Source organism: Sander vitreus, chromosome 7 (genome assembly GCF_031162955.1).
Source record: "Sander vitreus isolate 19-12246 chromosome 7, sanVit1, whole genome shotgun sequence".
Classification (NCBI taxonomy): domain Eukaryota; kingdom Metazoa; phylum Chordata; class Actinopteri; order Perciformes; family Percidae; genus Sander; species Sander vitreus.
The window spans coordinates 21824775-21843512 of NC_135861.1; the positions used below are offsets into that span (position 1 = coordinate 21824775).

The 18738-nt window shown below is 43.5% G+C and overlaps 1 protein-coding gene across 4 annotated transcripts in view; it reads right to left on the bottom strand.

Moving 5' to 3' along the window:
• Positions 1–2071: 2071 nt before the first annotated feature.
• LOC144521078 (protein bicaudal D homolog 2-like) overlaps positions 2072–18738 on the bottom strand; it is a 42500-nt gene continuing 25833 nt past the window's right edge. The window contains exons 3-12 of one of the 4 annotated variants that reach the window (XM_078255354.1): positions 16666–16818; positions 15533–15747; positions 15196–15442; positions 13242–13499; positions 12891–13094; positions 12233–12781; positions 11550–11701; positions 6607–6838; positions 4904–4994; positions 2072–3313 (exon numbers count right to left, since the gene is read on the bottom strand). In XM_078255354.1, coding sequence (XP_078111480.1) covers positions 4947–4994; positions 6607–6838; positions 11550–11701; positions 12233–12781; positions 12891–13094; positions 13242–13499; positions 15196–15442; positions 15533–15747; positions 16666–16818 — 2058 coding nt within the window. In that variant the 3' untranslated portion in view covers positions 2072–3313; positions 4904–4946. Of the gene's footprint in view, positions 6839–11549; positions 11702–12232; positions 12782–12890; positions 13095–13241; positions 13500–15195; positions 15443–15532; positions 15748–16665; positions 16819–18738 lie in introns of all 4 variants that reach the window. The other 3 variants (XM_078255353.1, XM_078255355.1, XM_078255352.1) reach the window with 3 other exon arrangements.

Below are 18738 nucleotides of genomic sequence, written 5' to 3' on the forward strand. Positions count from 1 at the left end.
GTACCTTGGCTAATTTGAAAAAAAAAAAAACTAAAAGAAATTATAATTTTGTAAAAAAAACACTTCTACACATATTTAGAAGGAAAAACTAAACAAATAAAAGCTTAAAAATTGGTGTGAGGCTGATCTTTGGTATATTAGGTTTCAAAAACCAATAAATTACCAGTTACAATGAGCCGACAGCACAAATGTCACCTGTTGCAAAACACATGTGCGAGCAAGAATGTGTGAAAACTAGTTAGCAGAGGATTGAAATTAGAACTGCAAAAGGTAATGATACATGGTTGAAGCATTCAGCGTTTGGCACTCCAAGTATATGAATACAGACTAGACCAAACTATAGTAAAAAAAGAGCCAAGCCTAAAAATTTGCAGGATCACTGTCTTGTATGAAAATATACAACATGCACCTTTGTTCTAATATGTTCATCCTTTGCTTGTTCAAATAACTATGCTCATTTAGAGTAAGCTACGAGACTTGTATTTGCACATCCCTGTAGACAAGAACTTTTCTAATTTAAAAGTTTTAACTAATTTATTTAAATTCAAGTTGTTTTTTTTTTTTAAAGAGCAACAGCATTTCTCCACCATTTTAAAAAAACTGCACAAAAACGCACTGTAGCATTAATTGGGCAGAGGCCCGGCCTCCAGAGCCTGGACAGGAAGTGCTGGGTGCACCAAAGGTCAGAAGAAACTGCTCCGATCAGTGTGTGGGTGTATCTCCAGATAGCAGGGAGAGGGGAGGAAAGGAAAAGGAATGAGAAATGGGAAATGGAGAAAAGCTGAGGAGGGAGAAGGAGGAGCGAGGTTTAAGTGAGACAGCAGAGAAAAACACACACACACAGAGAGAGAGAGAGAGAGAGAGAGAGAGAGAGAGAGAGAGAGAGAGAGAGAGAGAGAAGGGTTGGAGTGGGGGGAGTAAGTGGTGGAAGTGTTTTTGTGCATTGTGTGAAATGTGATCATGTCCTGGAGCCGCTCAGACAGCTGGGAAGTTCCCCTGCCCCTGGCTTCCAGCTGGGAACACTCTGAGGGGACACCAGGGCTGCAGACCATATAGTTCCGTGGTTAACCCTTCATCTGCTGCTGCTGCTGCGGAGCTATAAATAACGACACTCAAACGCCTTGGAACTTAAGTCACATTTATTGATTTTAGCCAGTATGACTACCTTTACACAGACCTCCCCCCCTCTCTACTGGAAAACACCAACACTTTCATAGGATTAGTTCAGCAGTAATACATCAGACTCAACTTGTCTTTACATTTTTTTTCTCCATATCAATTTTAACACCCTGACAAAAGTTTACATGTTTGTTTTCAATTCTGTGTAAAGGTTCCATGACTGAAAAACATGCATATGACATTTAGCTGTAATCAATATGCCACTAATAATAATGCACATTATTGATAAGAATACAGTACTGCATGACAATTCAAATAAATACCAACATACAGGTGAAGTCGTTATTTCATATAAAGATATCAAACTCCCATAATGGATCAATACTGAAACACAATAGGACAACGTAAAGTTTGCACAGCTAATTTTATTATCACAATGCTATCGCTTCCAGCAAACAGAAAACTTTTTCCTTTTTTAAAAATGTAAAACTATCTGAATTGCACTTTTATTTCCTAACTTCTTGTCCATATTGGTAACTTTAACGCTTCAACAAACAAGCATTGGCTATAATGGCACTATTCAAGCTTGTTGATGCTTATTTTGTTTTCTGTTTCCTGAAAACATAATGCTCAAAGATGTAAAAACACACACAACAAAAACTCAAATTGGACAAAAAGAAAGAGAAAATGCGCTCTCTGCACATTTTTTCAACAATACTATTGATATCACATTACCTTCACCAAACAAAGCTAGAGATGCGTAGATGTTTCCAATAGTACACCAATCTACTCCAACACATTACAGATGCTTGGAGCATTTTGTTCAATAGCCAAAAGGGATTTCATTTAGTTCCCAAAGTTTGATAAAAAACAACCTTTTCTTAATACCCCTGAATTTATTGAGTGGGATCAATGACCTGCAGAATTCAATACAATTTCAGTTTTATTGAGCTAATTTTAAAACGATCATCTCACTCATGTAGACGGGAAAATTCCCTTTGCACTTATTGCTGCTCACAGTCATTTTGAACCCAAAGTCCTCACCTATAAAAAAAGCAAACATAAAATACTAGTCTAAGATTCTCCCTTGAAACAATGAAGGCACTACTGGTCAGAAACGAAGAACTAAACAAACCAAAAACAAAACCCCGGCACTCACTCGGAGAGCCACGGCCCCAACTACGTCTTTCTCAGTGACGGTTTGTCTTCTTTCAGAGTCTCGATTCTTTTCAACCTAAACAGTGCACCAAGATTTGGCACGATAAACAAAGAGAGAATGAAACAATTCCAATTTGGAATTTAATTGTCGCACTTGCAGAGAATTCTGAAAGTCAGTGATCCCGTTTCAGTGGAACGCCCTCGGTAAGAAGTTAGGAAAAGCATATCACACCACTCAAATGTTTCCCAAAAACACAACTTACCTATTTGAGTCAGAGCGTTGTCAAGTTTCATTGTGTTATTTTGAACTATTCCTAGGAATAATAAATACATGAAAAAACCCCAGAATTTGATCACCCTGGATTTTTTTGTATGAACATGGCAGTTGACAAACAAAATAAAAACAGCATAAAATATGATGTAACAAAACAATTTAAAACATGATTATTTGATGGATAAAATCTTGAGGATGAAGTCATAATAGTAGGTCTGTGGTTTGTGGAGCTTTTACTAGAGTAAATAGTTTCTGTTACAGTATTTAAGTTTGGATGATGCAGGAGGACGTATAATCCTATAGTCTCATAACCTATACTGAATAACTCACAAACCATAGTACTATCACATTTTCCTATAGGTTAATTATAGTCTGTTATAATTCTATATAATGAAAGTGCACAGATAAACAATAAACTAAAACAAAACAAAAGATGAAAACAGACCAAACAGCTTGTTGATTTACATTGAGAAACAACCCCATGTCCCCTGGCTTGTCGTTGGAGGTTTAGATTAGCCAATCACAAACTCTTGTCAGAATTTCAGTTCATTGGACCTGTGAGAAATTGGCTTCCAGTAGCAGCACGCAAAGGTTTTAAAAATTTTAAAAGCAATAAGAAAGAAGTAGGGCTGTTTATTCGACTGGAAATCAGTGTTTTCTTTTAGCAATTTTTCTCAAGTCCAAATGGCCTATTAGTGCCAACTCTTTTCGGCGAACTCAATCAGCAGTGAGAATGGACCTTGTGTTGGTACTTCGTCATTACTGCAAAATGAAGAAACAAACAAATGATCAGCATTAGCATTAAATACATAATGTAATCTTTTCTTTACTTGCCAAGTGGGCAGCCATAGTCCGACTGCTCACTGAGTAATAATGCTGAGCTGCATAGCCCGGCATTGTTTGTCAATTGACTGTTAATATGGCAGCTGAGTCCACACAGACAAAGCAGACGGCGGCTGTAGTTAGTCAAAGCAACGGGAGCCATGTTAGGAGCCTTGAGGCAGCCGACCTCACTGATGTAAAAAGCACATTCGACACAAATTCTCCTGCAGGTGCAGTTAGGAAGCCAATGACTCACGAGTTCCATAATCTTTGATTCACAGGACAGAGTTGAAGCCATACCCCACCACCCAGGTCAAAGGAAATCGGTCTTTCTCATATGCCATGCAAGTTAATGAAAAATGGGTTATGTCATTGACATGCAGGCTTGCTATAAATCAGAAATTGGATGCATCATGTGGTAAAACTTAAGGTGATGTGGGAGGAGCCTGCAAGCAGAGGTAGGAGGAGCTTTTCAGGTGGCATGCCGTTATGACACCAGATAAGCCAGACATTGATTTCAAACTAGACGGAGCAAAGTGGGAATTCATCTATGTAAGGAGAGGGGGTTCTAGTCACAATCACGTCCTGGGGTCTATCTACTGCTCAGTGATTGCACAGAGCCTATACAAGGGTTAGGGGCTCACCTAATTTGAATCAATGTCCTCTGGTCGATCGAGCAACCAGTCTTCAGTTTCTTTATCCTTCCTCCAAAAATTACCAGGAGTTTCTCCCTCAGGAAACCCCTGGACTCATTTCTTTCCGCAGTATGAGAGTCAGCTCTCAGCCTGACATCTGGCATGTTTGGCTTTCTTATCTGCTCTCTCAGGAGCTGGTTTACAACATGAGTAGTTCTCCCTCCTCTACTCCCCAAACCTTTTCTGCATCAGCGCAAACTGATAGAAAGAATATCTCACATTTGTAAGTTAAGTGAATCTCAAACTTAAGAGTGATTGACCTCTAAGGAGGTGTGTACGATAGCCGTGTCTCCATGCTGTGTGCTGCGGCTTATGGATGCACACTCAAGCAGGGTTGACCGCTGACATTGTTCCATTTTCAGAGGAATAATTAGGCTCCCTCGCTTCATATTTGAGAGTAAGGAATACTGTAGAATCCTGCAAGATTATAACCTGAACATGATCATATTAAGAATATAGATTTTAATACATAGCATAGTGGTAGTAGAAAATGCATAATTTGATAAATCTTGCAGGATTTTCTCACATCAACCCTGCTTTTAGCATCACAAAACTATTGTGTCTATGATCCACAAGCGGTACATGGATTTAATAAACACAAGCCCCACTTATATTTTTTTTCTATTTGCGTAATGCTAGCTTGCAAGGGGTTAAAGCTATTGTGGATACAAAAAACAGTATGTCGCTGTCCTCACAAACCAGGAAACAAAAAAATAAATAAGTCACCCTCCATTTGCAAAGGTTAAAAGCATAATACACACGAGGGCCCTTCGCGTAAACGCTGATATATACACACAGGCAAATATTGGGAACACAACGTATGTGAGGACGTTACCTAACAAAAATATTCCGGGCAACTTTCCCCACAATTCCTTATTCTAGTTAAAGGGTGAGTGGTGATGCTGGAGGAGCAGGCTGCTGACAATCTAAAAGAGAGAAGGTCGTCATGGCAACCGAGCGACAAGACAGATTAGAGACATTAGGAAAGGGTTTTAAGCCACGTTAACCACACAAATTATTTGAGAGCTCTGAGCGATCTCCCAAAAATAGAGGATGGGGGAGAGAAAAAGAACAGTTCAAGCTCAAGTTGAGACACAAGGACAGGGCTTTACATCAACAGATAAATATACCGTTGTTGGGTGGGTCAACAGGCACTTTTGCCGAGTGGTCGGTTGGTTTTGTTTGCAGATTTACTGTGTGCACATGGGTGCCTTTTTGATTTGTGCTCTTCTAGGATTCCCTCCGTATTTAAAAAATCATCTTTGATCAAAACTATATATTGTATCTCTGTTCACAGTAATCATTATATCCACTTTAACAGAAGTAGGAACCTGAGGCACCTATGCTGAAGTGCACTTAATTTGGGTGTGGAGATCGATTTGTCAAACGTTCTTTCTCTCTTATAATATGGCTCAGAAACAATCCATCGCAACATAATTGGTCACATGGAATAGCCCTCCTGTATTTCACCAGACAACAAATAACTCCTCTTTTTACAATGTAGAGCCCTGTAGTACACGCTTTTGCTTTGTACCACACACCTGACAACAGAAAAACAGTTCAAAAGCTCATAAGCGTTTTTAGCTGCAAGCCATGCGATTCTACTGACCCTTTTGTATTGGTGTGCTAGCATCACAGCTTTAAAATGATCCTGAACTAAACACCTGTGGTCACAGGTGCTCCTTTTCTGCCCAAACAATTCTATAATAAAACCAGTAGCCAACCCACTTGTGATTTTTTTAATTCCTGTGTAGAATCATACTGTGCTCCCCTAGCAAGAAAGCAGAGGGAGATTGCATATTTTAGTTCCTTTCTCTTCAAAAGTTCCTTTTTCTTTAAGAGTGACCTGATTTAGACAGTGGGCTGCTGGACACAGGTCCATCCTGGGGGGGGCCAGGACAGAGAGGCAGGAGAGAAAAGAGGGCTTTTATTAAAGGAGCACCAATGCCGACAGACACATCACCGCCAGATCGACATCTTCTTTACAAGTCCCCAACCCCACAATATGTTACTGTTACCAGGCAATACACTTAGGGGGGCAGAAAAACAAGCACAAAAGCTGCCAGTGCCACTATTTACATCATACGTACAGCACCATGACAGCGGAAAGAATAGACACTTCATTATACCCACAATACCCCAATATAACCAGGGCCCTATAATCCACATGCCATATATGTCTACTACAGTCCAAACGTCTAGTGCACACTGTACATACATCTGCATTCCCCTAAGCGTTTACACTAGCACACACACGAGTAGCCGGTTAGTCACACAGCAGTCCCTAGAGGAGCGCAGGCTGGCCAGGGAGCTAAGCGAGCGAGTGGGGCTCTTTAACACTAAGGCAGGGAGGTTTTGGCCCATAGGCCCTCTCCCCTCTGTACACAGCAGTCCCTTGCAGACTTCTCAGCCGCCTCAGTCACAGTAGATCTTGTACTTCTCGCTGCAAAAGACTGGAGGGCCTCCCAGAATGCCGTTGGGCACAGCATTGTTGAGCTCTGGTCGGCCGGAGCCAGAGCAGGTGAGACTCGGACTTACGTGGGGGTTGATGGAGGTGCCACTGGTGGCCTTGCTGCGGGCCTTAGCCCGACCAGTGCTGCCTCCCCGGCGGGTCTGCTCATGGTCGAACTCCAGGTCTTCCAGACGCTGAGTCAGGGCAAGTTTCTGCTGGATAGCCATTCGCAGCAGGGAGTTGAGGGTCTTCTTCTCATCCTCTGCTGCAGCCAGCTGCCTCTGCATCAAATCCAGCTGAGTGACATACTCGTCACAACTGCAAAACAGACAGAGAGAAAACTGTAAAGTCCGGTACAGATTTTTTCACTTTGAACTGTAATTGAATACTATTAGCATGTTTTTACACTGTCAAAACATTCCTGTGTCATACCACAAGGCAGTAGCCTACGGGCAGCTCCAATAATACCAAACAGCCTTTGCCTCAGTGGAGCAAAGAATTTGTTGGCTGTTTGTTAGGTCTGCATTAAAGCATTGCAAAACTGCATTGCAACAGTCTTGAAGACAAACAACTGAGGTACTTGCACCATGACCTTTCCCATGGTTACAGCAGGTTTTTTGCCACCACCAGGTGGAGCCATTGATCCACACAGTGCAGACCTGATGAGACTAGCAGAGCGCCTGCATTATTAACTAATGATTTCATCACCCATTTCTGTCCCCTCCACCGAACTTCACAAACTAAAATGTTCTCAGCTCATTTTAAGTAATTTGAGCAAATACTTTACAATACATAGTGATAACCTTTGTCTGTCCACAGCTTGTCTTAATTGAATACTGCGACATAATAAACTTCATCCTGCCATGCCTGAAAATTACTCCACATTCCAAGAGCTTCAACACAATAATCACTCTGAACTTTCTTACTATTCTTTATTTATTGCAACAACAATTTTTTTTTTATATTTTAGCTTCTCCGAATAATATGAGGAGCGTTTGTGTGGTGGAAGTTATGAATAGATCACATACACTAAGGATGAAGCATTAACCTAAGGGTCACTCAGAAGATCCTTTGTATGTCACATGAGGAACAGGCTGAGGAGGGGTCAGAGAGAGGAGAAAAATGAAGATGTGGGGGAAAAAAAAAAAAATAGGGTTCATTGCTCCAGGCTGAAGCTGTTCACACCTTATCGCCACTTTTCCAGTTGAAGTGAGACTGTATCACTCCTATCCATCTCTTCCGACTCCCATCTCTGTGACAAATAGCACAACTGTCCCCCTACCGCTAAATATCACTGAGTGCTGCACTGCGGCATTATTACCTGTCTCCCTGTGCTCCCGGGGTGTGTGTGTGTGTGTGTGTGTGTGTGTCTAAGGCTGGACAGGTATAGAAAGTGGGTCACCCAGAGGGATTTTGAGGTGGGGGGGTTCATATCTCCACTCTACATCTGCTGTTGTTGTCCTCCCCTTTTTGTTTTCATGCTTTTCTCCTTCGCCAAACCTTTTTTTTCCCTATTCATTACCTTGCTCTCTCATTCATCTCTCTTTCAATCACATCCTCTCTCCCAGCTCTGATCATGCCTCTCCAGCCTTTTTTCCTCCGTCGCCTCCTTGATGCCGTCTCCGTCTGTCTGCCTGCGTCAGTCACTTTCCCTCTCCCTATCTTCGTCATCCCTACTTTCTGTGTTGCTGACAAAGCAATCTGAGTGACATTCTCTATTAATGGCTGACACACCTCTATGAAGGGAGGGGTTGTTATTTTAGCAAGTGGAATCTTATACGCCACAACCTACACCTTACCAACACTTATACTTTCAAAACCACAAGAATGCAGAAATCTTACTTAATGCTGCTCATCTTTTGTATTCCAGCTCTAACTTTCATTTTCTCAGTAGGCGTGTGAGATGTAATATTATTGTTCGGTCAGTGTTTAGTGAAAAAACCATAAATAAATGATTTTTCTGAAAACAAGCAGAATATCTGCCAGTAGGATGAGATTCATGACCTTTTTCCAACCAAAATAAACTGGTTTTTAATATTTTACGGTGCAAGTGTGATTTTGTGATGGTTATTATATTTAGAAGCTGCACTAGGAACAAGTTGAATTGTCTAAACCCACCTGCAAATAGTCTCGAAGGCAAAATCTGAGACAATAAAAAAACACACCAGCAACAGCAGATGTTTTTGCTGTGTGTGTGGTGCTGCACGTGATTGTGGGCCATGTGAACTCTGGCCTTGCCAGACCACCATACAAACAAACCATACCCTCCCCTCTTGTGTGTGCAGTTTGATTCCCAGTGGGACACACACACACCCAGACAACAGGGATCAGTGCTGCTTCATTAAACCCACTACGAGATGGGGGGGGAAAGACGACCCGGGAGGGAGGGGATAGGGGGGCTGGCAGCGCCTTCAGACGGCTCAGCTCCTCTTGCATGGGGGGTGAGAAAGAGGGCGTTTTCCCGGGAAAAAAACAGAGGAGTCTATTCTTCGGACTGGAGGGATACAATGGAAGCCTTTTGGGCCTGCTGATGGGGTGTGGTGGCACAATGTCTGAAGGGGGTTGGGAGGCGGCTGTTAGTCTTTTGAGGATGAACAAGTAGCAGGCACTTTATCTGCATATTGCTGTGATTATTTACAGTAACCAAAGTCATTTATGGATGCTTAAAAAAACCTCCACTATTGCAACAATCATCGTTCACTTCACAATCAATAATGGCTCCAAAGCACAGAAACACACACAAGCTCAGCTCAGCTGTTGTCTGGAGCTTGATTGGTCATGGTGGGATGGCTATCAGAGAGTGAGCAGGGAGGAGGAGGCAAGAACAGAATGAAAGAAAGAATGATGGAGAGGGAATACAACTAACAACAGAACAGAGAACAGCAGGATGATCAAGGGTGCAAGTTAGAGGTGAAAATGTGACTTGGGATGATGGTTTGACTGTTAATCAGTATGAGCAGGAGCTGCGAGCATGTTGTGGCATGTCTTAGGAATGTTAGAGGCAGGAGCTTACTGTTAACATGACACCAGAGACTGCAGCTGAAGAGGCACGCACACACATACAGAAACAGAGAGAGAAGCACGTATAGACAAACATTCAACCCCTTGTCTCTGTCATGAAATTCTCACTGAATGAAATACACTTTAAAGAAATCGCAAGTAACTCTAATCTATGAGAGCAGCATGAAATCACACAAAGGCACAGAAATCTACACAGTCTTTCAATTCCACTCCACTTTTCTTCCCCTTTGTCAAAAGCCACACATTTGTATCTGAGAGTTTTCCACGTCTCAGAAATCGTGGTGAGTGGTGATAACCATGGGAAAAAAAAAAAGAATGTCAAATTAGGCTCCTGTAGTGGGCTTTAACTGAAGGCCTGCCCCCTTCCTCTCTTTCTTTTTCAGATGACTAGAGAATCGGGTGTTGAGGAAGGATGGAAGGGGGGACTGTGATACAAAAAAGGGGGGAGTGTGGGAAACCTCGCTCAGGCGAGTCCCCCAGCCTCTCAATGAGTCCCCTGACCCAGCTCTGTGCCGTGTAGGACAGAATTTACATACCAAAAGGTGAATCCTATAAACAGACAGAATGTAATTCATGCATAGGCACCAGAACAGTGACAGACGATTGGGGTTGGAGCCTCAAGAGCATCACCATCAGGGGAGGTGCTTTGTGCACAAGGAGGAAAACACATGCGTTGATGCAGGCTGTAAACAGCAAGCTGTGATGTGTTTGTGTCTTTAAGCCTCTTTTGCTGGAGAGGCTTAAGATAATGACAGACACTTCACAATGGCTCTACTTCTTCACAGCAAATATGATCTCACACCTTCTCTGCACTGCTCTAACAATGACAAGTGATACAACTCATGGGTCCCTAGAGGGTACAAAATGGCGTCATTAGTAGGAGCAAGATCTGGTTCCCTCTTTGCCCTGGTTGCCTTTGGCCCAAATGGTTTAGCATTACACCCCCATCCTCTAACCACCTTGGCTCTGCAGTGTGCCAAAAGCCCTATGACAACATACACTGTCATATTTGCATACAGGGGAGTTTTCCTCCTGTTACCAATTGATTAGACACTGCAGGTATATGGAGTTACTTCAGCAAGCACACTTCAGGGACAGCTATTGGACTACTGAATGGGTAGGATGAGGGGCGCTGAGCTGACCACACATTCCCTCTATAATACTGTCTATCCCCACCCTCCTCTTCTACCTCTCGTCCCTCTGCACAGCTTGAGCTTTGCTGTGTATTGCGAAGGAGTCTTAAATGCAGAAGGAAAGACTGTCTCAGCATCTCAGCGCAGCCATCTGGACCGAAGATGATATTTACAATTTACAATTGAGCATCAGCATCTTAAGGATATTCACAGAGGAAAAACAACTCAAAAAGGGAGTTGTGCATCCATCGTGGAACCACTATAATTACAAGTTCATGTATGCACCATCCACCAAGGTAATCCATCTGTCCAACAAGTGCCCATACAAGGGCACTAGCACTAATTGTCTTACCTTCCCCAATATGCATACACACACAAAAACAAACAAGCAGTGCGTGAGTCTACTACGTGTTGAGGGGTGAATGCTTAATCCAGACTAAAATGAGGTGGGATTATGCACAGAACCTTTGACCGGCTTCTCTTTGGAATCAGAAAAGATTACTGAGTGTGTCAGTCAGACACACACACACACACACACACACACACACACACACACACACACAAAAAACACTACTTACAGTAGGTGACATATTTAAATGATACCCAGATTAGATACCTTCTGTGCTCTATAGTCAGGATTAATTGCTAGTATCCCTTCCTGACACGATTCTCATGTTACAATAAGACCACAGAGACACATATGGTAAACATGGATTACATCATAATATTATCTTTAGTTTACCTGCTTATGTGACAATATAAAGTGAAGTTATAATAGTGTGTCAGATAAATGCTTTTCTGTCGTATACGAGTCCTGGATGGCAGGATGAGTGAAATATATTTTTCCAGTGATGTCCACTGAGCAAGTTTCCTACCGTGTGGCGAACATAGCTCGGAGAGAGGAAAAGGTGGCCGCGTCCTCCTTCAGGGCTTTGAGCTCATTCCTCAGTTTCATCATGGTCTCGGTTACCATGGCCTTTTCGTTCTCATACTTGCTCTTCAGATTGGCCAGAGCAACTTCAGCTGTCTGTGGGTGGACGAGAAGAACAAAAGGGTCAGAGCAGCTGGAAGGCATAGGGGGTGTATTTCCTGCCGCAAGAAGTCTGCTAATTCAAACCATATCATCTTTTTTTTCGTTTTTCAAGTCATTAAGGCAGCAGCCTGTAGTTGTTATTGTTAGCTGCTGGTTTAAACCCCATAGGTGTGTGGGTTATGAGGGACTTTCATGTCTGCGCTCTGTAGTCACTGAGTAACCACACATATTCTTTAAAAGGACTACCAGAGCAACTGCATAGACAGTGTGTCTCTGGGTTATGGTTCTTTGTGCTCTGGAGGGCTGTACTCAAATCCTGACCACACAGATACTCTGGACAGCTGACATCATTGCTGCTGTCTCAACCAGTGTTTCTTATAGATCTTATCTGCAGTGCATTTGCTGCAACAGCTGAATAGACCTATAATAGCTGACACCCTCTTCTTCTGTTTCTGTCTTTCAATGAAAACTGACAAATGTTTGGGAGTGACACCCACTTAGTTAAAAAAAGACAAAACAACCAACCTGCTTGTTGGCCTTGAGGACAGTCCTCAGGGTTGCAATCTGTTCCCTCTTGGTGCTGAGCAGGGATTTCAGTTTGAGGATCTCCTCCATGCAGGCGTCCTTGTCCTTGTCGGCCACAGTGCCGAGCTCCAGAGAGGCCACCCTCTGGCGTGACAGCTCTGTGGTGCGGTCCACAGCCAGCTGCAGGTGCTTGATCTGGTCTCTGATGATGGCCACCAGATTGTAGATGTTCATCGGCTCGCGGCGGTGTTCAGACACAGGAGAAGGCAGTGAGGAGACCGGTGAAGGGGCTCCGTCGCTTAGGTCGGTCTTACCAGGCTCAGGGAAGAGGCCTTTGGTGAGCAAAATGGGAGAGCGGCGGCCACGGCCCTCCGGGCTGCTCCGACCACCCTTGCCCTGCTTGTAAAAGTCGAGCATGACGCGGTTGGGTGTCTCGTTGTTGCACATGCAGACATGGTTGTAGAGGGTGGCCAGTTCTTCGCTGAAGGTGACCAGCTCGTCCTGTGCCACACTTAGACTACCCTGGGATTCACCTGCCACATCGCTCAACTGAGGACACAGAGAGAAAGGCATCAATTAGGCACGTTTTCTTACAAAGTTTATAAAAACAACAAATCAAGCACTTATCAGAATGTCTATATATAGAGCAACTTCTCACCTTGCGTAGCTCCTTCTCTAGCTTAGCCTTCTCTTCTCTCTCTGACTGACTGGTCTTCTCCAGAGTTGCCAGCTTCCCTCCCAGCGTTGTGACATCGTTCTCCAGACGGGTGCGCTCCTCTTCGTAACGTGACTGACAGGCCTGGTATTCTGTCTTCAGAGTCTTCAGTTCCTCCTTCAGCTCTCCTGCTTCAGAAACAGCAACCTAGCGAAGCAAGATCAATGGTTGAGAATATGTCAAAAACAGAGACAATATGTATTGTAGGATGTTTAACTTATTCCTCAACATTTTTTGAACTAAATCTGACATTTTGTCCTGTCTAGCCTCAACTATAAGAAGACATGTAGGTACCTTGTACTTGCACTCCAGAATCTCAGGTCCATTGATGTCCACCTCGTAGTAGTCTCCATCTTCATGGCTATCACGTTCTTTCTCGTTGTCCAAGGCAGACTGGCGCTCCTTGCTGGCCTGGAGCTTGCGGATGGCGTTGAGGTTCTCCGTGAGGCGGTTGACCTTCTCCTGATGCTCGGAGAGAGCACCGTTAGCCTGCTCTAGCTGTTTCTGGGAGTCCTGCAGGGTGGACAGCAGGTTGACCTTCTCACGCTCCATCTGAGGAGAGAGGCAGAGACACAAAGAGTGGCAAGACGTGAGGTCATCATACTGTACAGTACTCTCTGCTTGGCTTATTGCACACGAGTAATTTCACATTAACCCCGTCTTGGTAACATGATGATGTGAATGATTCCTTTGAAGATAGATTAGATTAAATCTGTGGATTATCTGTCCTTTGGTAACTCTACCCAGTATCAGGCTTGTGTTGCCAAGGTATGTGAGGCTCATTTCCCAGTAGCCCAGCATCAGAGTCAGAATGATCTTGATAATTTGCTGGACTGGGTTCAGCTCAGCACAGGCAGAGACACTGGGCGGGTCGTCTTACACACAGTTGTGCTGATATAAGCACTGAGCTATTTCAGAAGCTGATCTGTAAATAATGTAAAAGTATCATGTACATGCTCATCTGCATACATTATTTATTAGTGCGGAATATATAATGAGGATTCATTTCAAAAAGAGATTGAAAGTTTGATTAAGATTGCTTGTCATGTTGAGGAGCAAAGTATGAAAGCATGACACTGTATAATGCATGATGCATTTGGCATTTAAAAGAAATCCATCATTTAAATACGCTGACACTTGTGTTCTCACATATTTACAAAACTACTTATATTTGGAAGAGGGGGCATACATTGCCAGGGACCTAATAGGGCAATACCAGAGGAGCGGACGTCTAGGATCGATTATTTGTGCACCTAATCAATAGAATAAGATAAGGTAGGAAGGGAACAGAGTATAGCTAAATGAGTAAAGGAAGCTTTTTGTTTACTCTGCTCTGATTCCTGCCTGGAATCTGTGGAATGACCTGGCAGGAGGCTTTAGCAGGCAGTACGACATGCTGCTGGGTCATATCAAACACAGGGCTTTGTCACAGCCCGACAGATTTATCACAATGGTCAGGTTGAGAACCAGAACGGTGCCCACAGCAGGGCAGCGTTGAGGTAACTTCAACTTTACTTTATTAATCCAACAACTGTGTTTATGATATGCGTTTGATGACTGGAGAACAAAAAAAAAAATCGTAATCCCTTAAGCTTCAAAACAATTGTTATCCACAGGTTCCCCGTCCTTTCTGGTAACCATGGTGCCCAATCAGGCGTGGCCCTGGACTCATGGGGTGATGAGCAAGCAGATGACAGGTCCACTGGTGCCACCACCCGCTGCCTCCCAGTCCAACAGAGCCTAAAAGGTGTGTGTGTGTCTCCCTGGATTAACTTTGAATCCCTGCAGCAGCCTTGGTCAGGATCTACTGACTCGCTCACTCTTTCAGACACACCTCCAACCTACTCAAATACATAGTCCTGCTGTATGGAGTTTTTTTTTTTTGGTAACTATTGTCAACCTAGTCTGTTTTGAGGAACAACAGCATTCTTAGTGTGATAAATCATATAATAAGCAAAGACATCTCACCAAGCTATTCCCATATCAAGAATATCTAGAGTATAGTAAAGGTGCTTTATGTCTTTTGACTCTCATTTGCTTACTATTGATTCTCTCTTCACTGAATACACCTAAAGTAACCGCAAATGCTGCTAAAAAAAAGTAATTTACATGCCAATCTGTAAGATTGCGATCGATTTATCTTGTGGAATGGATGGTTATTATTCACTAAAAGTGGATCGCAGGTCAGCGATATCTATTACTGTTAAAAGACAATGTTTTCAGTTTCCCACGGGGGTTAAGAACAAACCTGCATCAACTGCTGTTTAAGCTTCTGGATCTCTGAGATGTTAAGTTCGCTCAGCAGGTCATCCACGAGGCTGGGCGCAGGATGGAACAGCTCTTCCTTTTTGGGCGTGGAGATACGGTTGTCGTAGGTGATGGTATTGGCCAGTTTGGTGAAGCCATTCTCATATCCGTGGAGAGCCTCGTCGTTGTTGGGTTCAGTGGCGGCATCGTCGCTGAACTTGAGACCATCCAGAGAAATGCTAAGCGGGCTGAGGGGAAAAGGTGGGAACAGTGTGTCATTTAGTGTTCTTTACAGTGCGTGCTGAGGCCTGTGAGCGCCTTGTTTGTGTGCGTTTTACCTGTGACAAAGAGTGTCTCCAATGCTCATGTAGTGGGAGAGCTCTTTCCTCAGGGACGCTTTCAGCTCACGCTCAGTCTTGATGGTCTCCAGGGCCTCGCCCAGCTGACGCTCCGCGATTTCTTTCAGTCGGATGGCATCCTCCAGCTGGCTGTTAAGGAACTGAGTGTCTTCCTCTAGACGACGGATCTCGTGCTTCAAACCCTCAAACTCCACCTGGACAAAGGAGGAGAGGGAACACCTTTAATGAATTTTTAGATTCACACAGATAAATAAATACAACTTGATGCAGCTCCAATGAAAATGAGCTGTCAGGCTGGTTCATGTGTGGCAAACCAGCTGGACCAAAAAAGGTCGGTATTATTCATGAAAATGTTAATTGAGAACATATCCATTTAATTTCCCTTTCTAATTAGTTTTTAAAGTTAATTGGATTTGGGGAGACTTTTATATTGGATGTCTAAAAAGTAGGAGCCACCTTTGTTTTGTTTCATGCCCTCTGGGATGAAAATAAGAGAACAGAATTCAAGAGGACAAGGTCATATGGAAAGCAATAACAGCTCAAGCATAAAAGCTAACATCAAATGGAACTATCCTACTTGGACATTCAGCTCTGTTTTATGTTTGCAGATGTGCGACAGGGATGTTTTCATTTGACTAAACCCAGGAAGTGTTAGAATCTCTGTCTGAAGGATGATAGCTGTTAAAGAGTCTGTCAAACACTTCTACAACCACGCGGCAGCTCCAGGCATTAGAAAAACCAAAGACAGCCGCTTATCTCTTTACTGTTTCAGAGGATGTCTTTATTATCGTAATTAAATCAGAATTTGAATGCGCCGCTCATGCTTCTTTGGGCAGTACAAGGAGACAGAGTGAGCTGATGAGTGGAAGGTGGAGGGCCTGTAGGGGTACTAGGGTAAGATGCTGTAAGATAGTATACAGTACATGTGTGTTTAAAAAAAAAAGTACTGGGGTACTTGGACGAGATGCCTGAAACTTCAAGTTTAATTAAACTTAACAAAGACGAGTGCATGATGATAAGTAGCACAAAAGGCAAATTTGCCAAGGAGGGGATGTTCTGCTGCATGATTCAAACATTGTGCAAATAGAGCTGCAGTCATGTTCCATCCTCACCTGGCTCTGTTTGAGCACGGAGACCTGCTTCTGCAGCGAGATGTTCTCCTCCTCCAGCTCAGTGTAGTCCTGCAGCAGACGAGCCTCCCGGAACTTGTACTCCTTGATGTCATCACGCAGCTGATTCCTCTGAAGCTCCACCACCTGGCTGCTCTGTGGTGCCAAACAAATAGACAGAGGGACAAGCAGAGCTGTCAGTACTATTTCAATCTTGTTTGACTGAGTGTGGGAGAGACTCCGGGCTCCCTTCTGGCCAAACCCCTCGTGTGTGTGTGTGTGTGTGTGTGTGTGTGTGTGTGTGTGTGTGTGTGTGTGTGTGTGTGTGTGTGTGTGTGTGTGTGTGTGTGTGTGTGTGTGTGTGTGTGTGTGTGTGTGTGTGTGTGTGTGTGGTGTGTTTAACAGGGAGGTGGCAGGTGTCTCTCCGGGCAGTGGGCCATAAGTGTGCCCGCCTGCCAGCTCTGATGGCACCACAAAGACCGAAGCCTACTTATCTCTCTCACGGTGACAGGCATTCAACGGCCGGTCTAATTGTTTACAGAGGAGTTAGATTAGGCTCGGTTCTCTGTACAGAAAGATACAAGGACTAATCCGCGCAAATTATAGAAATCAGAAGTTGTGCAAAAAGTGTCTCAATTTCAGTTGGATTTCAAAATCTGAAATTTTCATTTAACGTGAAAATGTAACATTCATTTAACGTGCTAATATTTTGAACGCAAGTGCTAGTTACAAGCGAGCACCAGTGTTTGTAATATACTGTAAGTGCAGCTGGCTCTTTCTTGCTGCTCAGGAAAGGCATCATTAATTATATAAAAGGTTAGAGAGGAAAGAAACATGCCCTTCCCCCACTTGTAGACTGTGACACAAACCGAAGAATCCGATGAGCCCTACTGAGCCACCTGAATCCTTACTACCTCCTCACCCTGTTTAACCCTCCGTCCTCGTCTTTCAAGGTTTGACACTGCCCTCCCACCCCTGCTGACTGGCTCGTCCCAAAACATAAGAGCACCACAGGACATTTGGGTGGGGGGAAATCTTAGCTCGCGGCTGACTAGGGCAGATAAAAGCTCTGAAGTAAGGGGATACTCACTGAAGGACTTTTAAAACTGAATAAACGAACATGTGCGTGAACGTAATGTGAGAAAGAGCATAAAGCATATGAAATAGATCTCACTGTCTGAGCTGACCTTAAATGTTCATTTGCGCGCACACACACACACACACACACACACACACACACACACACACTTTGATTGTGTGTGTGATGCATGTCTTTCTCTCAGCAGAGTTGGCAGATATAACCTAATACCAGAGGGACAATTTGCCTCCCAATCCCTTGCCAGGTGGGCCCTTACTCTCATGCTGTCACCGTGTGGCAGCGTCACAATCCCTGCTCTGGGATCATTTCAACGATTGCAGGAAGTCAATCCTGAGAAGCTTTCACTTTGCAGACTCTCTCATGTCACCACTGTCTTGAGACTGAATACACATCAGTAGTATTACTAACTGAAACAGAGTGGGTAATTAGCTGGTGGTGACAGGTATCCTGATGGTTAGAACACCTTTTAATAACTAGACGGACCCCTTAACAGTGATGCATTAAAGACAACTTCCTAATCACACATTATTTATATCTGAGAGAAGTATTTCATAGTAATACAGCTTCATTCATAACCAACAATAATTAATGCTCTATATCTAACTAATGGGACTCAGGAGACGCAACAAAAAACGGTTTGTTTTTGTTACTCTATAATTTGAATTTACTCGCTTATTTGGCTTACTAAGAGAGGAATTCACTGACAAACATTATGTTGCTGGATCCCCGCTGATGAAGAGTACATGCTCCTTGTCTGCTCTGTGTAATAACTCATCACTTTGTGCAGAGCCGAGTTGTGGCTGACGTTTAAAGGTGCATTAATATTCATCAGGGTTTTGCGCATGTCTAATGAGCGTGGGTGTTTGCTGTGCGAAAGCCCTGATGTTAGTGCATTACTGAATAATGCATAGGCTTACAATACAGATCAGTCATACCACTAAGCCTTGATGCAGTGGTCCTGACTTCTGAACGTGAAC